This window comes from Thamnophis sirtalis, unplaced genomic scaffold (assembly GCF_051295495.1).
Source record: "Thamnophis sirtalis isolate CommonGarterSnake01/CBP01778 unplaced genomic scaffold, rThaSir2_p1.2 scaffold_5, whole genome shotgun sequence".
Lineage (NCBI taxonomy): Eukaryota > Metazoa > Chordata > Lepidosauria > Squamata > Natricidae > Thamnophis > Thamnophis sirtalis.
The window spans coordinates 113,948,045-113,966,532 of NW_028261385.1; the positions used below are offsets into that span (position 1 = coordinate 113,948,045).

Here is an 18,488-nt window from a genome sequence, read left to right on the forward strand (position 1 = left end):
TAAATATTACAATCAGTAAAAGTAATTAATAATAAAATTTCATTTCAACTTAATACTTGCTGTTCCATAAAATGCAGCTCCTAAGGGATAAGGATAATGATGGGGCTTAATAACTTCAATTGGTATTACGTTGTAGAAATGTGCAAAAAAGGCTCTTTCTCCCACAACTCACCATTCTGACTGCTGTCAGAAACAGAAGTATCTCCACTGCAGGTAGTAAAGTGATGCAGCTGTAATGCTGAGGCTATCAATTCAACTGAAGCATTCATTACTTCTAAGTGAAAAATGCATTCTAATTTATATTCAGAGATACATTGTTAACCATTGCAACTTGGCAATGTATGTATCATATGAGTAACTTTCTAATTCCCAGCAATATCTCTATGATGCCTTCATGCAAAAGCTACAGATTCTGACTTGGATATCACTAGTGCATGGGTGACTTAAATCTATTCTTTCCAGATAGGTGACACACTAATCTATATTGGTAAAATGTTGCCATTTATCTTTCCTAAATCATAAGGGCTCCCAATTTGTAAATTGTGTGTGTTAGAGAGAATGCTACCATATGTATGAAAAGTTTTGATTGATCTCTTTATTTGAAGCATTTCTAATGTGAATTCAGTTTTAACTTGCTACATCCATCCATCTGACCATCCATCCATCCTTCCATTCCTCGAAAAATTGCCTCCTAATTAATTAATGCCCTGTGAGATCCACTCAGCAGGATACCTTGATTGAGTTCACCTTTCCACTGCTGGGTAACAGCACAGGAGTCTGTATTTCAATGTCATTCTTCCTCTGTCTCTCTTTCTCAACAACATTAATAAGGAAGAAACCTCCAAGTGTTGATTTAGAAATTGCACAGCTTCCCTCAAATGTATGTGATTTGGTTCTTTTTTAAGTTTGGTAAAATAGTTTCATTCATATATATATATATATATATATATATATATATATATATATATATATATATATATATATATATATATATATATATATATATATATATATATATATATATATATATATATATATATATATATATATATAAATTACACAGCTATCAACAAATTAGAATAAAAATAATCAAGACTTCAAATAATTAAATAAAAAGATATTAATACTGAAGTGATGTAAGGTTGTACATCACTCTTAAATCTTCCCTTCAAAATGATAATCCAATTTCACTGACAACTTGAATATCACTGTTTAGAACAAATGTCTTTGAATTGCTTTCCAGTGTTTAGCAGTGATTTTTTCCAAAATCAATTTAAAAGAGTTATTCTGCTTACTATCCTGCAGTTTATGTTCTATGACAGGGATGTCAAACTCAAAGCCCGTGGGCTGGATCTGGCCCATGAAATGCTTAGATCTGGCCCACAGGACCACCCTGGAAATAGAGAAGTACTTCTGCCAGAGAAAATGGAGCTTGGGGGGCGGGGCGCGCATGGCCTCCCAGGCTCCATTTTGGACCGTGGTGGCCTCCTGCAGCCCTCTGCCAGAAAAACCAGAGCTTGAGGGGCTGCATTCGGAAGGAAGGGAGGGAGGCAAGAAGGAAGGAGAAGAAAGAGGGAAGGAAAAAGAAGGGAGGAAGAAAGGAAGGAAGGTCCTGCCTTAGCACTTGGCCACCAGCAGCCCTGCTGCCCTTTTGCCATCCTTTTGTCTCCTTCTCTCCTGGTGGTCTCCTACCCTATCACCAAGGATGCTTTGGTTACAAAGCCTAGTCTCCTTGTATGAAGAGGAAGTTGGCCTCCCTCTGACCCACACACTTTGCCCTCCTGCACACACCATGAACAACCTGACCAAGGAGAGAGAGAAGAGCAGCAGCAGCAGGAGGTAAATGCAGGCAGGCATCCCCTCAGGGAAGTGGGGCTGGGCTGTGGGGTCCTGGTGTCCTCGGAGTTTGAGGGCCAGGCTGGGTGTTGCCCTCTGCTGCCTAAGGCTCTGGACAGCCTGCATCCTCTTCCGGGGGTTCTCCATATGGCCTGAAAGACTCCTCTGGAGGACAAGGGCTTGGCAATCTCCCTGGTCTCGCTTTCCTAGCTGAAGACAATTGATCCCCCCAGCTCCGCCCGGGCCATCACAGGTGCCCCTGACAAGTGATGTTGAGTGGCCATGCCCGCTCTGGCCACCCTACCCCAGCCATGCCAACCCAGCCCCCTGAAGTGAAATACAACCCTGATGCAGCCCTCAATCAAATCAATTTTGATAGTCCCAGTTTAAAGCTGGGATGCAAGTCTCTTACTGTACTTCCATTCTGGGTATTTTTCGTATAAATCTGACCATGACTTTGTTTTCACATTCTCCTCCAAATCCTGGTCTTGTTAGATGGTATAGACCTTACGTATCTGCTCAAAATACATTTTCAAAGTTATTGGATTCTCAGGCAATGCAACCTGATATTGTTCCAGTTTTGCATTATCTCTTCAACAATGCCTGATTACTGTCCTTATAATTATTGCTTTAAAATGGGATATGATATCATTATTGTCTGAATTCCAGTGAATTTGTCCTAATCTTTCCAGAGACCAATCTTAGCATTGCTGCCTCTGAAAATGTTCCACCTTTTATTGACTTTGCTGTACGTTTTGTTAGCTCCCATTTCCCTAAATATTGAAAGTTGGAGTTTGTATTCCAGAAACCTTTAATAATACACCATAAATCATTAATATTGCTCCTTTGCTATTTTCCTTTGTTCAAGAGTAATTGTTTCAAAGACCGTAAGAGAACACAAATTTCCTTCATGTCTTCATTTAAAGGAATGGTAGAACTTGTACATATTGTAGTAAGCTTAGTCCTAAAGTACTGGATCTCCATCTCTTTTTTTATTTTTTATAAATTTTTATTTTAAACACATAAACACATCAATGAAAACAAACACATGACTTAAGACAACATAGGAACAATAAGTTCCATCATATATCATACAGCAGTTCCGTATCAGCTTCTTTGCAGTTAGTATTTTCCCTTCTATACGTATCTAACTTGCATTCATGATCTCCTTATTCGTTATCCATTTTTATGTACAATTCTATATTTATTTATACTTAGCTATTTATAACCAAATATTGTTTACCTATATTGTGCTATATATTCTTACTATCATTTATTCTCCTACATACAATTAGAGGTATACATTCACATGGTTATTCTTTTTCTTTGCCATTCTTATACTATTGTTATTCCATTTCTCTTTCCCTTCCTACCCTCTCTCCTTCTCTTTCTCTCCCTTCCACCCACCTCTCCTTATCTCTTTCTTCTTCCCTTACTTCTCCTCCACTCTTACTCTTCCTTTCCTACTATCTCTCCTTCTCTCCCTTCCACCCTCCTCTCCTTTCCCTTCCTTCTTCCCTCCCTTCTCTACTTCCTTCCTCCTCTCCTCTTCTTCCTTCTTCCCTCCCTTTCTTTTTCTATTGTTATAGGCGTCTCTTTCAAATCTCAATTTATGTTTTCTTGGGGATGATATTTCCACAAACCCATATAGTTTCATATCATTTCCTTTTTTCTCTTTCGTTCTGCAATCTATATGCCAGCTATCATCCTGAATTGATTTCACCATTCTTAACGTTCTTATTTTATTAAACATCTAGGCTCTTTTTTTTTTTTTTGTGCATTCAGTCCATTCAAGTTTATTGAGATAATTGTTATTTCTTGATCCATCTTTAACTGGGGTTGTTTTTTTTACTTCTAGTTTGTATCTGACTTTTCCCTCTCGCGCGTTCCTTCTCTGCTCTCTCTCTTTCTTGCCTCTGTTCTTCTCTCCTGTTTCTTTTGTTATGTTCTGATGTTTCTTCCTCTTGACCTCTACTTTCTATTTCCTCTTTGCTTCCTTGTTCTATTTCCCTCTTGCAGTATTCTTCATAGAATTTCTGTGCATCTTCTATATTCTCTATCTTATATCTTTTTCCTTGCCAAGATACTAGAACTCCTTCTGGTACCAATCATCTGTACATTATTCTGTTTTTATTTATCTGGTTTGTTAAAAATTGGTACTGCCTACGTTGTTCCCGAATTCTTCATGGAATCTGTTTGAGCGTGATCAACTCTTTTCCCTGTAGTGTAATCGTCTCTTCTCTGGTTTTTTTGTACACTTCATCTCTTGTTGTTTTTTTAGCAAATCTTACATGCACTTCTCTCGGGAGTCTATGTCTTCTGGCATAATTAGTATGCACCCTATAAGCTTCATCAATGTCTCCTCTCAACTCTTGTTCTTTTTTTTAAAGAGATTCAGTGAGGATTTTAATCACTTTTCCTTTCAGGTCTTCCTCCTTCTCTTCCAGTATGTTTTGGAATCTTAGGTAGAATGCAGCTCTTTCATTTTCAAGTCGGATTATTGATAGTTCTAATTCTTTATTACGTTGTTTATATTCCAATTCCATTTTTCCCATCTTATGGTCTGGTTGTTCTATTTTTTCTTCCATATACTGGATTTTCTGTTCATTGATTGCGAAGGCATTCTGTATCTTTTCAATTTTATCATCTACATTCTTGATAGTTCCTTTCAATTCTCCCATTTCATTTTTCATTTCTTCATGATTCCTCTTTATTTCTTCATGATTAGTAGTTGTCACTTCTTGGCTTTTCGCCAATGTCTCTTATATCATCTGGAGCATTGATTGCATACTCTGCATCGTTGGAGCTGGTCCTGCTGTTTCTGCCATCTTTTCACCTTTCTCCAACCCCAACGCACTCTCAATTGTTATTTGCTTTGATTTGAGGAGAGGGGGTGTTGCTGAGATCACATTGGGTGTAGTTTTTTTCACTAATTTTACTGAAGTTGCCATTTTTATCCCCCTATTTATCCTTGCCCACAATTGCATATAGATTTTACCTTTACTTTATCAGTAATATCAATGATATAAATAGTTGTATATTTCAATATTCAACAATAATTAACTTTCCTTAATATCACATTTCAATACCTAAACATTCCTATGTAGTATACTATCCTTTTGATTATTTGATTTTTGGTCTTTAATTAATATATATCATAGATTTATATATCGCACTATTATACCAATAAATGTCTCTCAATTTTATCACTTATACGAGTATTTAATTCTAGTAATTAGTCTCTCTATGTATATATATATATGTATCAGCTTATGTCACCAATGGTTTTCTTGCATCAGACTTCACGGTTCGGATTTACAGTCCACTAGGTGTCACCCTCTCCCCAGTGTCACTGTTAGTATCCATGAAGCAAAGTTCTCTTTCCAAGACAGTCCTCTATCTATCATCTCTGGCACTGTTCCAAGCTCCGAGGCAAATAAATATCAAGTACTTAATAAGTTCAACAAAGCAGCAGAAGGAAGAGTGAGTGGGGGGAAAAGGAACTCAGTATACCAACCTGACTGTTAAACAATCTCTTCTTTGAACTTTTCAAATCTTTTCCGCAAATATTATTTTCCACTCCTGTTGTCCATGTCGGGTTTTCGTTCTCACTGTGGTTAATTCCTTTAGCTTATTCCGGCTGTCCCTTCCAACTCAGCATCTCAGCATCTCTGCTCCATTTCTTTTTGGCAAAATTGAACTGCAAAAATAGCCTCCCTCCCGGCGCCTTCTTCTTTCCAGCTCACCCTCTCTGCTAGTTTCGCGTTGCTCTCCTCTTTGGGTTGTCAGCAATAGTAACAAGATCCAATTTTAACTGCTTCTCTGTCCGTTCGCTTCCCTCTTATGCTGTCGCCATCGTTCTGGTCCTAACCAAATGGCAGGATAGTTCCTCATCTCTTTGTAATGAATAGAAAAGACTGATGGGGCATCAATTGAGAAGCATAAGGTGCTCCGCATCTGGATCAAGGGATTCAGCACTGTAGAGCAAAATCAAGTATGGGTTCAGTAGAAAGCAGCCTGGGCAGGAGACAAATACATTAGACTGATCAAATAACCACATTTTCAGCCTTGTTTACTCATCATATTAATGCCTGTCATAAACATTTACACTCTGTAATATACAATAACTAAAAAGACACGTAACAACAAATCAATATTAACATATTCATGATAAAAATCAAATCAAGCTGAATTGAACCTGAACTTTCTGAAACTTACTATAAATTCAGGGTCTGCTGGTCTCTTAAAGGGTCTTATAGGCAGCCTGGCACCAATAGGCACCTTGTTGCCTACCTGTGACATGGGTGCTGGTGGGCTAGAGTCCATTTACTGTGGTCCACAAAATTCCACCACTCTTTTGATAATATTTAAGGAACATCCTTCATTGTCTGTGCTTAACAGACTAACATTACTGCTATTTGGATTTCTGGCTAAATATCTATATGTAGTGCTCATGTTTAAATAGTAGTAGAAATTTTGGCTGCTTTAAAATGTTTATTTTTGCTTGTTAACTTTTAAATGTCCCAATAATTGCATTATCTCAAAGAAATCATAACTGCAGCACATAAGATCAGATTAAAACTAGCAGCAGAATAAACAATATGAAGTTTTAAAAGCACTAAGGTTATTTTAAAATGCCTTGGAAGATATAAAAGGACTTTTTATGGCCCTGACAAACTATAGCATACGGGGCTCTGGGGAAGGTATTGTCTAGGCTCTACCATATTCACTACCAAATTCACTGGCCAGCAATTCAGCGCCATTATCAGTATATAAAACCAGCAGGATCTGAAATCACAGCATAGCCCTGAAAATATTCTTTTGACACTCACTTGCAGATGGGAGGTACGCAGTTACTTTCCGCCCTGTGGAGGTCGAGATAACTTTGCCCAGCACCAAACCTATGATCGCCCAGTTCCTGAACTCCACGAGGGAGATCCAGGACCCCAGCATGTATACCCAACTGGTGGCCACCTTGGCCTATACCGCCGAAAAAGCCAAGTTTGCCACTGGACATGAGCGGCAGGAGTGGATGGACTTGTTCATTGATACTTTTAAAATGGTGCACAGAGAAATTGTGGGGGATCCAGAGACTGTAATAGGACTTTGCTGAAATGATTATTTTGCCTCTAAGACAAAAATAAATTTATGGTTTGGCCTACAGAACTCAAAGATATTTAAAAGGACTGCCCTTTTAGCTGAAGGATTTCTCCTTTACTTTTTATTAATTCCAGATTATAACAAAGAAGCTTTTAGAATAGGAATGTTCTCAAATGTCTGCTGTGGTGTGGCTAAGGCTTACATGCAGCTTTACTTAAATAACCAGTGCCCTGGCCCTGCCCCTGGCCAAAAAATGTTTCCAGCCACTGCATCTCCAGGAAAAAAACACACAGAAGGCAGGAGAGTGTAATCCTTTAATTCCTTACCTTAAAACCTGTCTGGGCTGAAAGATTGGCATATTTGCTAAAGCAGAGACTCTTAAGATCATGGTGTACACACACACACACACACACACACACACACACACACACCTGCAAAAATCTTCTTGTCAATCCCAAGAGATTGTTATCAACTGGTAAGAAACAGGGGAAGCATTAAAGAGATGGCCAGAGAGTAAAGAAATTAATTTTTAGAGGTTGTCCTCATTGAATGACCACAAAGGGGATTTACAACAGATTCTTATAGTTACGACCATTACAGTGTTTCCCACAGCCACATGATTGTGATTCAGGTACTTGGTAACTGGTTCACAATTATGATGTCACAACATCCCATAGCCATGAGTTCTCCATTTGTGACCTTCACTGTCAGTTTCCAACAAGCAAAGTCAATGGGAAAGCTGACAGGAGATTGCAAATGACAATCAAGTGAAAATCAAGCAACTGTGCAGGATTTGGCTCAACAGCAATTGGGACAGTTGCAACTGCCATCAGATGTTGGCACAGACATGTGATGTCATGCTTAACAACCACATTACTTAATAATGGAATTGCCAGTCCCAATTACCATCACTAAATGATGTGGTTGTAAATGTAAAACAGTCCCAATTACCAAAGTCAAGCAAGGGCAACCTATATTTTAATTAATATGGTATATGAAATGCTTGCTATATTTGGAATCCAGACCAATGGGGGCTCCCCTCCAGAAAACATTCAACATCCTTACTTTGAAAAATCCAGATTAAGAAGAGTGACAACATTTTGCTCTTTGACTTCCCAAATAGTATTTAGAACACAATGTTTACAATTAAATTGCTATATGGAATGTTTCTAAGTGTTCAATGTTTGTCTCTTTCTGAAACCATGACATGACCATCATATGTCTAACCCTAACTGCTTTTTAAGAATTGGTGAATATCTTGTGTCCATTCTTCTGCCAACTAATTACCTGTAAATGCCTATCTGTCTGACTCTTTCTTTTACATCCAAGAGCTTTGGTAGATAATTTAGTAGGTAATCCCATAGAATGGTTTCCATTATTTGCTGAATTGTGTCAAGCAACCTTTGGGTCTCTTGGGCCTTCCTCTTATCCAGATGGTCCTCAGAAGCAGATATCATTTTGGGAGCATCCACAAATGACCCAATAATTGCAGTGACAACCGAAATGGCACCTGCTTCTGGACAGCACCATGCAATTCTATATAGGAAGGGCATGTAGCAGATCAGGTGCTTCTCTTTCCCAAAGGTAATTTTTGGAAAAAATAAGTGGAGTGAGCCATGATGGAGGGGAAGAGGCCCAAAAGTGTGTGTGACCCAGCAGGAATGGAAACAATGCAAAGGCTCCCTTGCGGTGAAAGAATCCCTGAAAGAACTTGGGCAGGCAATGTGTAAGCTGGGAGGTGCTGCAGTGCACCCCATGCTCCAGGCAATGATCCATGTGGTTACTTAATGACTGCAAGGGAAGATCAGGATCAACAGCCTCGCTTAACAACCGCCATGACTTATGACCTTAATTCTGGTCATACGTCACTATCTGCAGTTATTCTAAGCATGTTAAAAAATTGTGCTAAGAATAAGTAAGGCTAGGGACCCAATTTTTTAAAAAAATTATATTAGATACCAAGCAGTTTCACACCAAACCTGAAGCTACTGAAGATTCACTGCCTTTCTGAGAAATTCCAGAAATATAGGGCCTCCAATAATATGCTGGAGGCAGTCTATATGGCTGCTGACACCTGCCATATATTGTAGATTAACTCAGACTGAGAGATATTACGTTAAACCTCAGGCTCTGGAGTTTTCTTTCTCACTTCAGAAGACCGTTCCCATATGGCATATACTCAGAAAACTCTCACAGCCTTCAACAATTGTGTAAGGTACATAGAATCATAGGGCTGGAAAGGACCTCGAAGGTCTTCTAGTCCAACATCCTGCTGAAGGCAGGAACCTTACACAAAAGCAGTTAAACAGTTGTCCAGTCTATTCTTGAAAACCTCCAGTGATAGAGCATTCACAATCCCAAGAGACAAGCTATTTTATTATTTAATTGTACACTCTGGCTCGTAATTAAGTGGTGGTCCACCAGAACATGTACTAATATAATGACCTTATTTATAGTGTGGAGTTGTCAAAGACCATAGCGAAGATAATTGGAATTGATTGGATTCTAGTTTCAAGGCATGAACCGTAGGATGGTGAAGCTAAAAAGAAATCTATATTAATTCAATCTTTCTCTGTTTTTTATTTGTTCAATTTCTTATTGTCTCCCAGTTATCCTTCTTCTTTTAACATTTTATGTTATGCTAATAGCATTTCTTATTGCTTGCTAGTCTTAAAAATACAGGTGGCAACTTTTAAGAAATCTGTCTGAGTGGACCAAAACATACAAGGAAAAGAATATGAATTCACACTTTTTTTGGAGGAAAGCCTAGAGATAGATGTGTTACAGGCTTTCCCTTTTACCCCTGGACCTGCATTTTTCAAATAACATCTGACTCAGCCAGCAGGCCAAAACAAAAAAGGCTACAAATCAACATGTGTAATAATGCCACGGAGTAATGGGTAAGGAAACCAAAAGTGACTTTAAAGAAAGACTTGGCACAGGCAGTTGAACAACAAAATACACAAAAATAATAGAACCTCTCTTTTGGCATAAATTTGCTGGTACAGACTATGCCTGATAATGTTTCCTGGCATTCATAGAAATAGTAATAATTGGAAAAAATGGGAGAAGTACATAATCTAATTAATTTGTAAATGTTTGTCCATCGTTTACATCAATTGGTTAAATGTTGATACCCTCCTTATAAATTGGCTCAATCTGAAGAAAATTCCACTCAGAAACTAGTTTTCATGCTCAGGAACTTGCCTGATCACCGTCATATTGTGTGTAGAGTTTTGCATTGGTTTTATTCTGTTTACTTCCACTAACATAGGCTTCAATCACACTCTTACATGACCTTAGAAATAATTTGAAACAATTTTTGGCAATTCATGGCCAGCGGTAAGGAACCTCAAGAAATCTCCTTATCCCCTGTGTAAATCTGTTTTAGTTGTGATGTAACAGAAAACAAATGAAATATTTAGGGACTTTTTACAGTGCTCTTCCCAAGGAGACATTAGTGTACAAAAATGCTTTATTTTGGGTAAAAGTTTGTAACTAATTTATTTAGCCAGTAAGTTTTATTCTCCATAAAATGGTTTATAATATGTTTTCTGTTTTTGTTATTGTCATTTTTGCTAATCATGCCAATAGCAATATGTGCAATGTGCTTTCATATGTGAAAGCAAAAGAGATGAAATCTTAATAAAAAGTGCAAATCTTGGCTAATAGAGTATTATTTATTGTAACTTTAATAAATGTTTTCAAACAAAAATCTAGCTAGGTTTAGGCATTATTCCAAGTAAATATAATTCTTGTTTAGCAACCACAATTGGGACCAGCAACACATTAACTGAAGTAGTCACTAAGTGAAACTCTGACTATGCTTATGATCTTCCTTCAGTTTTCCTCTGCTTTACGGATCTGTACCACCATATTTATGATCATAAATGTGAGACTTGGTCTCAAGATTACTTTTTCATTACCATTGTAACTGCAAACAGCCAGCAAACAAGGCCTATCTGTAGTGCTTTCCCAATACACCCCTTTCTTATTTGAGAATTTGAGAAACTTGCAAAGTTCCTCAAATTCTTTGTACTAAAGAATTTGGATAATATAGTCACCACCCTCATAAACAATGCCCCTTTCCTATGTTTTACTCTTTAAACCCAGGGGAGTTCAGAGTTTTTGGTGAAGAAGCTAATGGCTGAATGGTATTTACATCTGTCTTCCTGCCTCCTCTATTTTAAATGCTTTTAAAAATAAATGCAGCACACCACAAAATTAATCAAAATTAACCATTTTTACCACTTGGATTGTTTTATATATTCCATGCCATAATAATACCAACTTTTCGAACAAATATACTGGTCAAAATGTTCTTCAGTTAAAACCCTAACTACTAAGGGGCTAAGGGCATATGGCCCAGCAAAGACATTCAATTTTTTAAATATACAACTTCTTCGTGCTATGTTCTATAATTTTCCCTCTCGTCCGTTGACTACGGGGCACTGTCCTCATTCCTGATTGGTTACCTGTTTGACAGCTGGTATATATAAAGAGCTGTCAAACAGGGCTCAGCTGTTGCCAGTTAGCTGAGATGCGTGAATTGTGAAGTGCCGCGTTTGGCAACCTGTTAGCATTAAAGCTGTTAGCTTTCTGAAGTCCTGGCTCGCCTCCGTTTGTCCACCCACGTTCTCCCAGCTAGAACATTGGCGACGAGGATGGGATGCTGAGGCGGAGCCCAGGCAGAGCTGATAAAAGTCACTAATCTACGAGCTGAGTCACAAGAGCTGAATTCCCTCAGGGGAATCACTCGAGGAGAGGTCGAGCGTGTCTCATTCACTACGAAGACTGCCTCTGATTAGTTGACGAAGCGAGAAAACATTACCTCAGAATGGCTTCAATCAATTAGAGCCAAGGTGGCGCAGTGGTTAAAAGCAGCACTGCAGGCTACTGCTAGATCAGCAGGTCAGCGGTTCAAATCTCACCGGCTCAGGGTTGACTCAGCCTTCCATCCTTCCGAGGTGGGTAAAATGAGGACCCAGACTGTTGGGGGCAATATGCTGACTCTCTGTAAACCGCTTAGAGAGGCCTGAAAGGCCTATGAAGCGGTATATAAGTCTACTGCTATTGCTATTCAATGAATACATTAGCCATTTTTAACGGGGCCACAGAAATTTGGGACTCATATATTTCCCAATTTAAATGCTTTTTAGAAGCCAACGATTATACCGATCTATCAGAACAGCGAAAAAAGTCGTGTTTCCTTAATTTGTGTGGCATGGAGATGTTTAATATTGCGGATACGCTAGTGGCTCCGCAGTCCATTCACACTGTGTCATGGGATGTGTTAATGGTGAAACTAAGGAATCATTACACCCCAACACCTTCCTACACGGCGCGCCAGCATGCTTTTTACAGAAGGAGCCAGCGTGAGGGAGAGACAATTAACGAGTATGTGGCTGCATTACAGTCCACTGCTCTACATTGTAACTTCAGGGATTTAGATGATGTCCTTATGGACCAGATTGTCAGGGATATTAGAGACCTCCACATACAGCGCCGCCTCCTGGCCAAGCCTGAATTAGATTTACAGACGGCTGTAGATGAGGCCAGAGCGATGGAACTGTCAACGAGCTCAACGGAGGAAATTCAAAGATTTTCCAAACCTCAAACCACAGGAAAACCACTTGAAAATATCACCAATGATGAGTTGGCTACCAAGGAGGATAAAGTCCACCGGTTGAAGGCAGAGCAGGCCAGAGGTCAGCAGGGTAAGCCCCCTATTACCCCCAGTAATTGCCCTGGGTGTGGAGGTAGACACAATAGAGTGGAGTGCCGTTTTAAAAATACAGTCTGCCTCCGTTGTGGGAAGTGGGGCCATTTAGCCAAGGCCTGCAGGGTGGCTGCACCTTGCGCTAGCGCGTTAGAGGGCAACACACTCTGCAGTAGTCAGTATTATAAGAAGCCATCCAAACTCGGCAGGGGTCCGACATTTAGGAAAAGGGAGCCCTGTTTCGCTGTCCATGAGGACAGGGAAGAGACTGAAGTTGGCCAAATTACCCATAGCCTGAGGGGAAAGATTTTTATCACGATCAAATTAGAAGGGTGGTCCTGCCCCATGGAGGTAGACACAGGATCAGCTGTCTCCATAATCTCTTGCTAAAAGGCTCGTGCCTAGTTTACTTCAGTCAAGATTGAAACCATGCCTATTAAACCTAAGGGATTTCCAAGGAAATTCCATTCCGGTTTTAGGAAAATATTTTTGTAAGGTACAGTTTAAGCAATTTTGCAAAAAGTTACCGCTAATTGTAGTGAAAGGTCCAATCTGTTAGGGCTGGAATGGTTCGAGGCCCTGGGGTTGAGAATAATGGGAATTGACCAGATACAGTGTACCCCATATTTAGACATGCTGATTAAGGAATTCCCCGAAGTTTTCGGGGAAGGGTTGGAAAGGTATAAAGGTACACCAATTTCTTTCAACTTAGATCCGCAGATCCCGTCGTGGCGGCTTAAGCCGCACAGGGTGCCTTTCGCGTTAAAGCCTAAAGTAGATGCGGAGATTGATAAATTACTGGCCCAAGGGGTATTAGAAACCATTGATCATGCCCATTGGGAAACACCTATTGTGACCCTAATTAAAAGTAATGGGTCTGTGCGCATATGCGCTGATTTTAAATGCACTTTGAATAGGGCCTTGCAGCAGAGCACATATCTGGTGCCCGTGGTGCAGCACCTGCTACACTCTCTGGGGCAGCAGGGGACAATCTTCACTAAATTAGACCTAGCTCAGGCATATCAGCAGTTGCCTATGGATGAGGCAACTGCTGAAGCCCAGACTATTGTCACGCATAGGGGCGCGTTCAAGTGCAACTTGATTTTTCCAAAATTTAATGGAAAGGCGATTGCAGGGAATACCGGGCGTCGTCCCTTATTTTGACGACATCCTGGTTTCGGCACGTTCCCTACCCGATCTACTGGCCCACCTCCTTACCATCCTTCACCGGTTCCGAGACATGGGATTGAAGCTTAAAACAACCAAGTGCCAGATCGCAGTGCCACAGGTCGAATTTCTGGGATTTTTGATTGATGCAAGAGGAATTCATCCTAGCCCTGCCTGACAAGGTACAAGCTATTCATCAAGCCCCGACGCCAACCACCAAAGCTGAATTACAAGCTTTCCTAGGACTTTTGAACTTTTATAACATTTTCCTACCGCACAAGGCTTCATTGATGGAACCCCTCCACCAATTGCTAGATAGATCAGCGAAGTGGGCGGCGGGGGGGGGGGGGGGGGCGAAAGAAGCCGCGACTTTTAAAACTAAGAAGTTCCTCATGTCCAAAAGTGTTCTCCTGCAATGCGATGAGTCTCTCCCTTTAGTGTTGGCATGTGATGGGTCGGCGCAGTCCTAAGTCACTGTTTGCCATCAGGACTTGAGGCTCCGGTTGCGTTTTTCTCTCGCACCCTGTCTTCGCCAGAAAGGAACTATAGCCAACTCAATCGAGAAGCATTGGCTATAGTGGCAGGGGTGAAACATTTTCACTCCTATATTTGTGGCCGTCATTTCCACTTAGTGACTGACCACAAACTGCTGTTGGGCATCATCGTGGGAGACCGACAGATGCCTCAAATTCTGTCTCCCCGGTTCTCCAGATGGACTGTGTTCCTGGCAGCATATAACTATACCTTGCATTACAGGCCGGGAAAGCACATTAGCCACAAGGATGCGTTGAGCAAATGCCCGTTACCGATTGCAGTGGAAGACCCGTGCCAGCCTCCACGGTTTTGCTGATTGATGACATGCAGCTGCCGATCACCGCAGCTGATGTGGCTAAGCACACGGGCCGTGACAAGTTACTCTCTAAGGTTCTGGAGTGGACCGAAAGGGGTTGGCTATCAGGCCAACTCAGCGCCGAATTGTGGCCATTTGCTACCCAACAACATGAACTGTCTTCCCAGCAAGGTTGCCTCCTGTGGGGGAGCAGAGTGGTCATTCCGGCCTCCCTTCAAGACTCTGTACTTAACACGCTTTATGAGGGTCACCCGGACATAGTCCAGATGAAGTCACTGGAGCTATGCCTGGTGGCCGGGCGTGGACCAAGACACTATGTGGTGGGTTTCTGGCTGCACCCAGTGCCAGGAATCCCAGTCAGCTTGTCCCAGGGCCCTGGTCCAGAATTGGGAACAACTGAGGGCTCTGTGGTCCAGGGTACATATGGATTTAGCGGGCCCTTTTAAGGGCCAGACTTTTCTTGTAATTGTTGATGCATTTTCAAAATGGGTAGAAGTGTGTTTAATGTCTGCAACCACAGCCCCAGCGATAATCCGAGTGTTAAGTTGGGTACTTGCTACCCATGGGTTACCAGATCTGGTCGTATCTGACAATGGGCCACAGTTTACTGCTGCCATACTGGCCAATTTCTTTGCCCAGTTAGGGATACGCCACACATTTGTAGCCCCTTTCAATCCTGCTGCTAATGGCTTGGTGGCACACGCGGTCCAAACGGCAAAAGAGGCGCTAGCGAGGTTCGGTCCCATCAACTGGCAGGAGGACATTGACAAATACTTATTGTGTCAGCATGCCACTCCGTGTACCACAACCAACAAAAGCCCAGCAGAGCTGTTAATTGGTTGGCACATTAGGATTACGTTAGATAGGCTTCATCCCGAATATGCCCCTGTAAGGCCTTTGGACTCACATAGTCAGCTCAGGGGGTTTATGGTGGACACACCAGTATATGCCAGGAATTACTATGGCCACCCATTATGGTTACCGGGCATAGTCAGACAGATAATAGGACCGTGCTCTTATCTGGTAGAGATAGGGGACTGCAGTATGGAAATGCCATATCAATCAGTTAAGGGCTAGACAAATATCCCTCAACATAGCAGATCAGCAACAGCGCCTGCCAGATACGCAGTCAACTCCAGCCGAGACTGGGGAACATAGTCCACAGTCTCGGTCTCTTTCCCCCAAGTGGTCCAATAGAACTGTAGAAACACCAACCATAAACTTACCTGTTCTTCCCAGTGATATTCCAGCATTGCTGACTTCCACAGCGTCGACGGAGACCAGATTGGCGGATTCACCAGCCACGGGGAGTGCACTTCCCACTATGGCAGCCGGAGACGCACTGAGAAGATCAGAGTGGGTCCGGCGCCGCCCGGGCTACTTGGAAGATTATGCATGTGTATTCTAAGTGTCAAGGAGTGCTATGTTCTATAGTTTTCCCTCTGGTCCATTTACTAGGAGGTGCTGTCCTCGTTCCTGATTGGTTACCTGTTTGACAGCCGATATATATAAAGAGCTGTCAAACGGGGCTCAGCTGTTGCCAGTTAGCTGAGATGCGTGAATTGTGAAGTGCCACATTTGGCAACCTGTTAGCATTCAAGCTGTTAGCTTTCTGAAGTCCTGGCCCACTTCTGTTTGTCCATCTGCGTTCTCCCAGCTAGAACAGTTTGTACTTTCCTTTTTGGTTGCATGGATTTCCACTCCACACAGCAATTGATTTTTAAATTCTGCCATTCTCAGAGTTTAAAGTCTCAGTGTCCCTATGGTGCTACAGAAATAGGTTTATGTTATAGGGGGGAGAAGATGAGAAAAGAGTAAGCATTCCCCCACCTGATCTCAAGTCTTAGAATCTCAGAATCGAATGAAATCCTTTCCCCATCTTTTTGAGTTATGTATTCTAGAGTCCTAATTGTTTTGTTTTCTTTCCCTACTCATAGAGCTTTCTGTTGCCCAGTGCACACAGCGTCCAGTTGACATTGTCTTCCTCCTGGATGGTTCTGAAAGAATTGGCAGCCAGAACTTTCGCAGGGCCCATGGTTTCATAGAAGCAGTGGCTGAGCGTCTTACCCTGGCCAGAAGTGACAGTGACGATATGAATGCGCGCATTGCCCTGCTACAATATGGAAATGAGGATGAACATGACATAGTTTTCCCATTGACATATAATATGACTCACATCACAGATCGTTTAGCTGAGATCAAATATTTGGACTCCTCTTCCAATATTGGGTCTGCCATCATATACGCTGTCAACAACCTTGTCATCAACACACAAAACAGGCAGAAGGCGGCTCGGCGTAATGCGGAGCTGTCCTTTGTCTTCATTACAGATGGCATCACAAGCAAGAAAAACCTGGAAGAGGCAATTGATTCCATGAAGAAGCAGAATGTTATGCCCACAACTGTGGCCGTAGGCAGTGATGTGGACATGGATGTCCTGCTAAAAATCAGTCTAGGAGACCGGTCAGCCATTTTCCGGGAGAAGGACTACCTAAGTCTCTCCCAGCCTGACTTCTTTGATAGATTTGTTAAGTGGATCTGTTAATTGTGAGGTAGATGACAAAGCTTTTAAACTTCTATATTGTTACATGTTTTTTTAACTAAAGTATGCTGCCAGAAGGTAGCAGGCACAAATTTTCAAGGGAATTTATTTTTATATTCAAAACTGGTAGGCTCATTTCAAATGTTTATGGTGCTAATTAAAAACAAAATAATAGGAAGCTACAGACCACAGTATCATTTTTCACGCTTTAAAACATTGTTTAAGATCTTTATATTGTAATACTTTTGGTGCTGAATAGAGGAACTCTGCATTCAACATAAAGCATAAAGAACTATCATCTCCAGTTGCCCCAAGGATCCATCTTACCTCCTCTCTCATTATTTCCTACTCATCTATTTACTGGTAGACGGGTAATTCCATTGTGCCTTGATGGTGATGCTAACATTTCCTCTTTTTTCAAGGAGATACTTTGCAGTTGAAACAATAACAGGAATTTTTTTTTAATCAGTGCTCAATCTTGCACTTGGTCTATTCCGTTTGTAAACACCTAGTCGTCCTTGCTTTCTTTCCATGTACTTGCTACAGGGTTGCAACATTGGATGTTCCCTCCTGTATGATGATGCATGTAATAAATGGACTTCACAAAGATATCTGTAGCTATTTCATCTTAGAAAGATCTAGGAAAAGAAGCTTTGTTCCTATACAGCAGGGGTGTCAAACTCAAGGCCCACAGACTGAATCCAGCCCAGGGAGTTCTTCTATCTGGCCTGTGGGGCCAGTCTGGAAATAACAAAGGACTGGCTTGCAGTGTGTCTGCTAGCAAAAATTGGGTGTAGGTGGGGGTTGCCCCCCGCAACCACTTTTGGCCTTCAGAGTGCTCCAGGGGGTCTTCCAGGCCCAAAATAGGGCCTCCAGAGTTGTCCAGGAAGCCGTCCTGTCTCAGAAGGTTATAAAAGGGAGGAAAAGTAAAATATTTTACCTTTCAGGTATGCATATTCTGCTACCATGGCCTATGCCAATTTATAGTTCTAGTCTTCCTATGGAGTCAGTTTTTTGATCTGATTTCTCTCTCTCTCATAAAGTGATCAACTAGGTCAAGTACATATTTAAAAAACAAAATCACAGAAATGTATGCCTCCCTATTTTTATAAGTTTATAAAACCATGTCTATAGAGGTGCAGCTCCGTGTCACACCCACCAAGGCTATTCCTACCATGGCCACCCCCACCCAGCCCTCCGAGTCAAACCCAATCTTGCTGTGGCCCTCAATAAAATTGAGTTTGACACCCCCTGCTAAACAGGTAGTCATCAAT

The 18,488-nt window shown here is 41.3% G+C and overlaps 1 protein-coding gene across 2 annotated transcripts in view; it reads left to right on the forward strand.

Moving 5' to 3' along the window:
* Positions 1-17,821, forward strand: part of LOC148045567 (collagen alpha-2(VI) chain-like) — a 65,672-nt gene extending 47,851 nt beyond the window's left edge. Inside the window, exon 28 of one of the 2 annotated variants that reach the window (XM_087716624.1) lies at positions 6,675-8,539. In XM_087716624.1, coding sequence (XP_087572750.1) covers positions 6,675-6,949 — 275 coding nt within the window. In that variant the 3' untranslated portion in view covers positions 6,950-8,539. Of the gene's footprint in view, positions 1-6,674; positions 8,540-16,609 lie in introns of those variants that run through there. The other variant, XM_087716623.1, reaches the window with a different exon arrangement.
* The last annotated feature ends 667 nt before the right edge of the window (positions 17,822-18,488 follow it).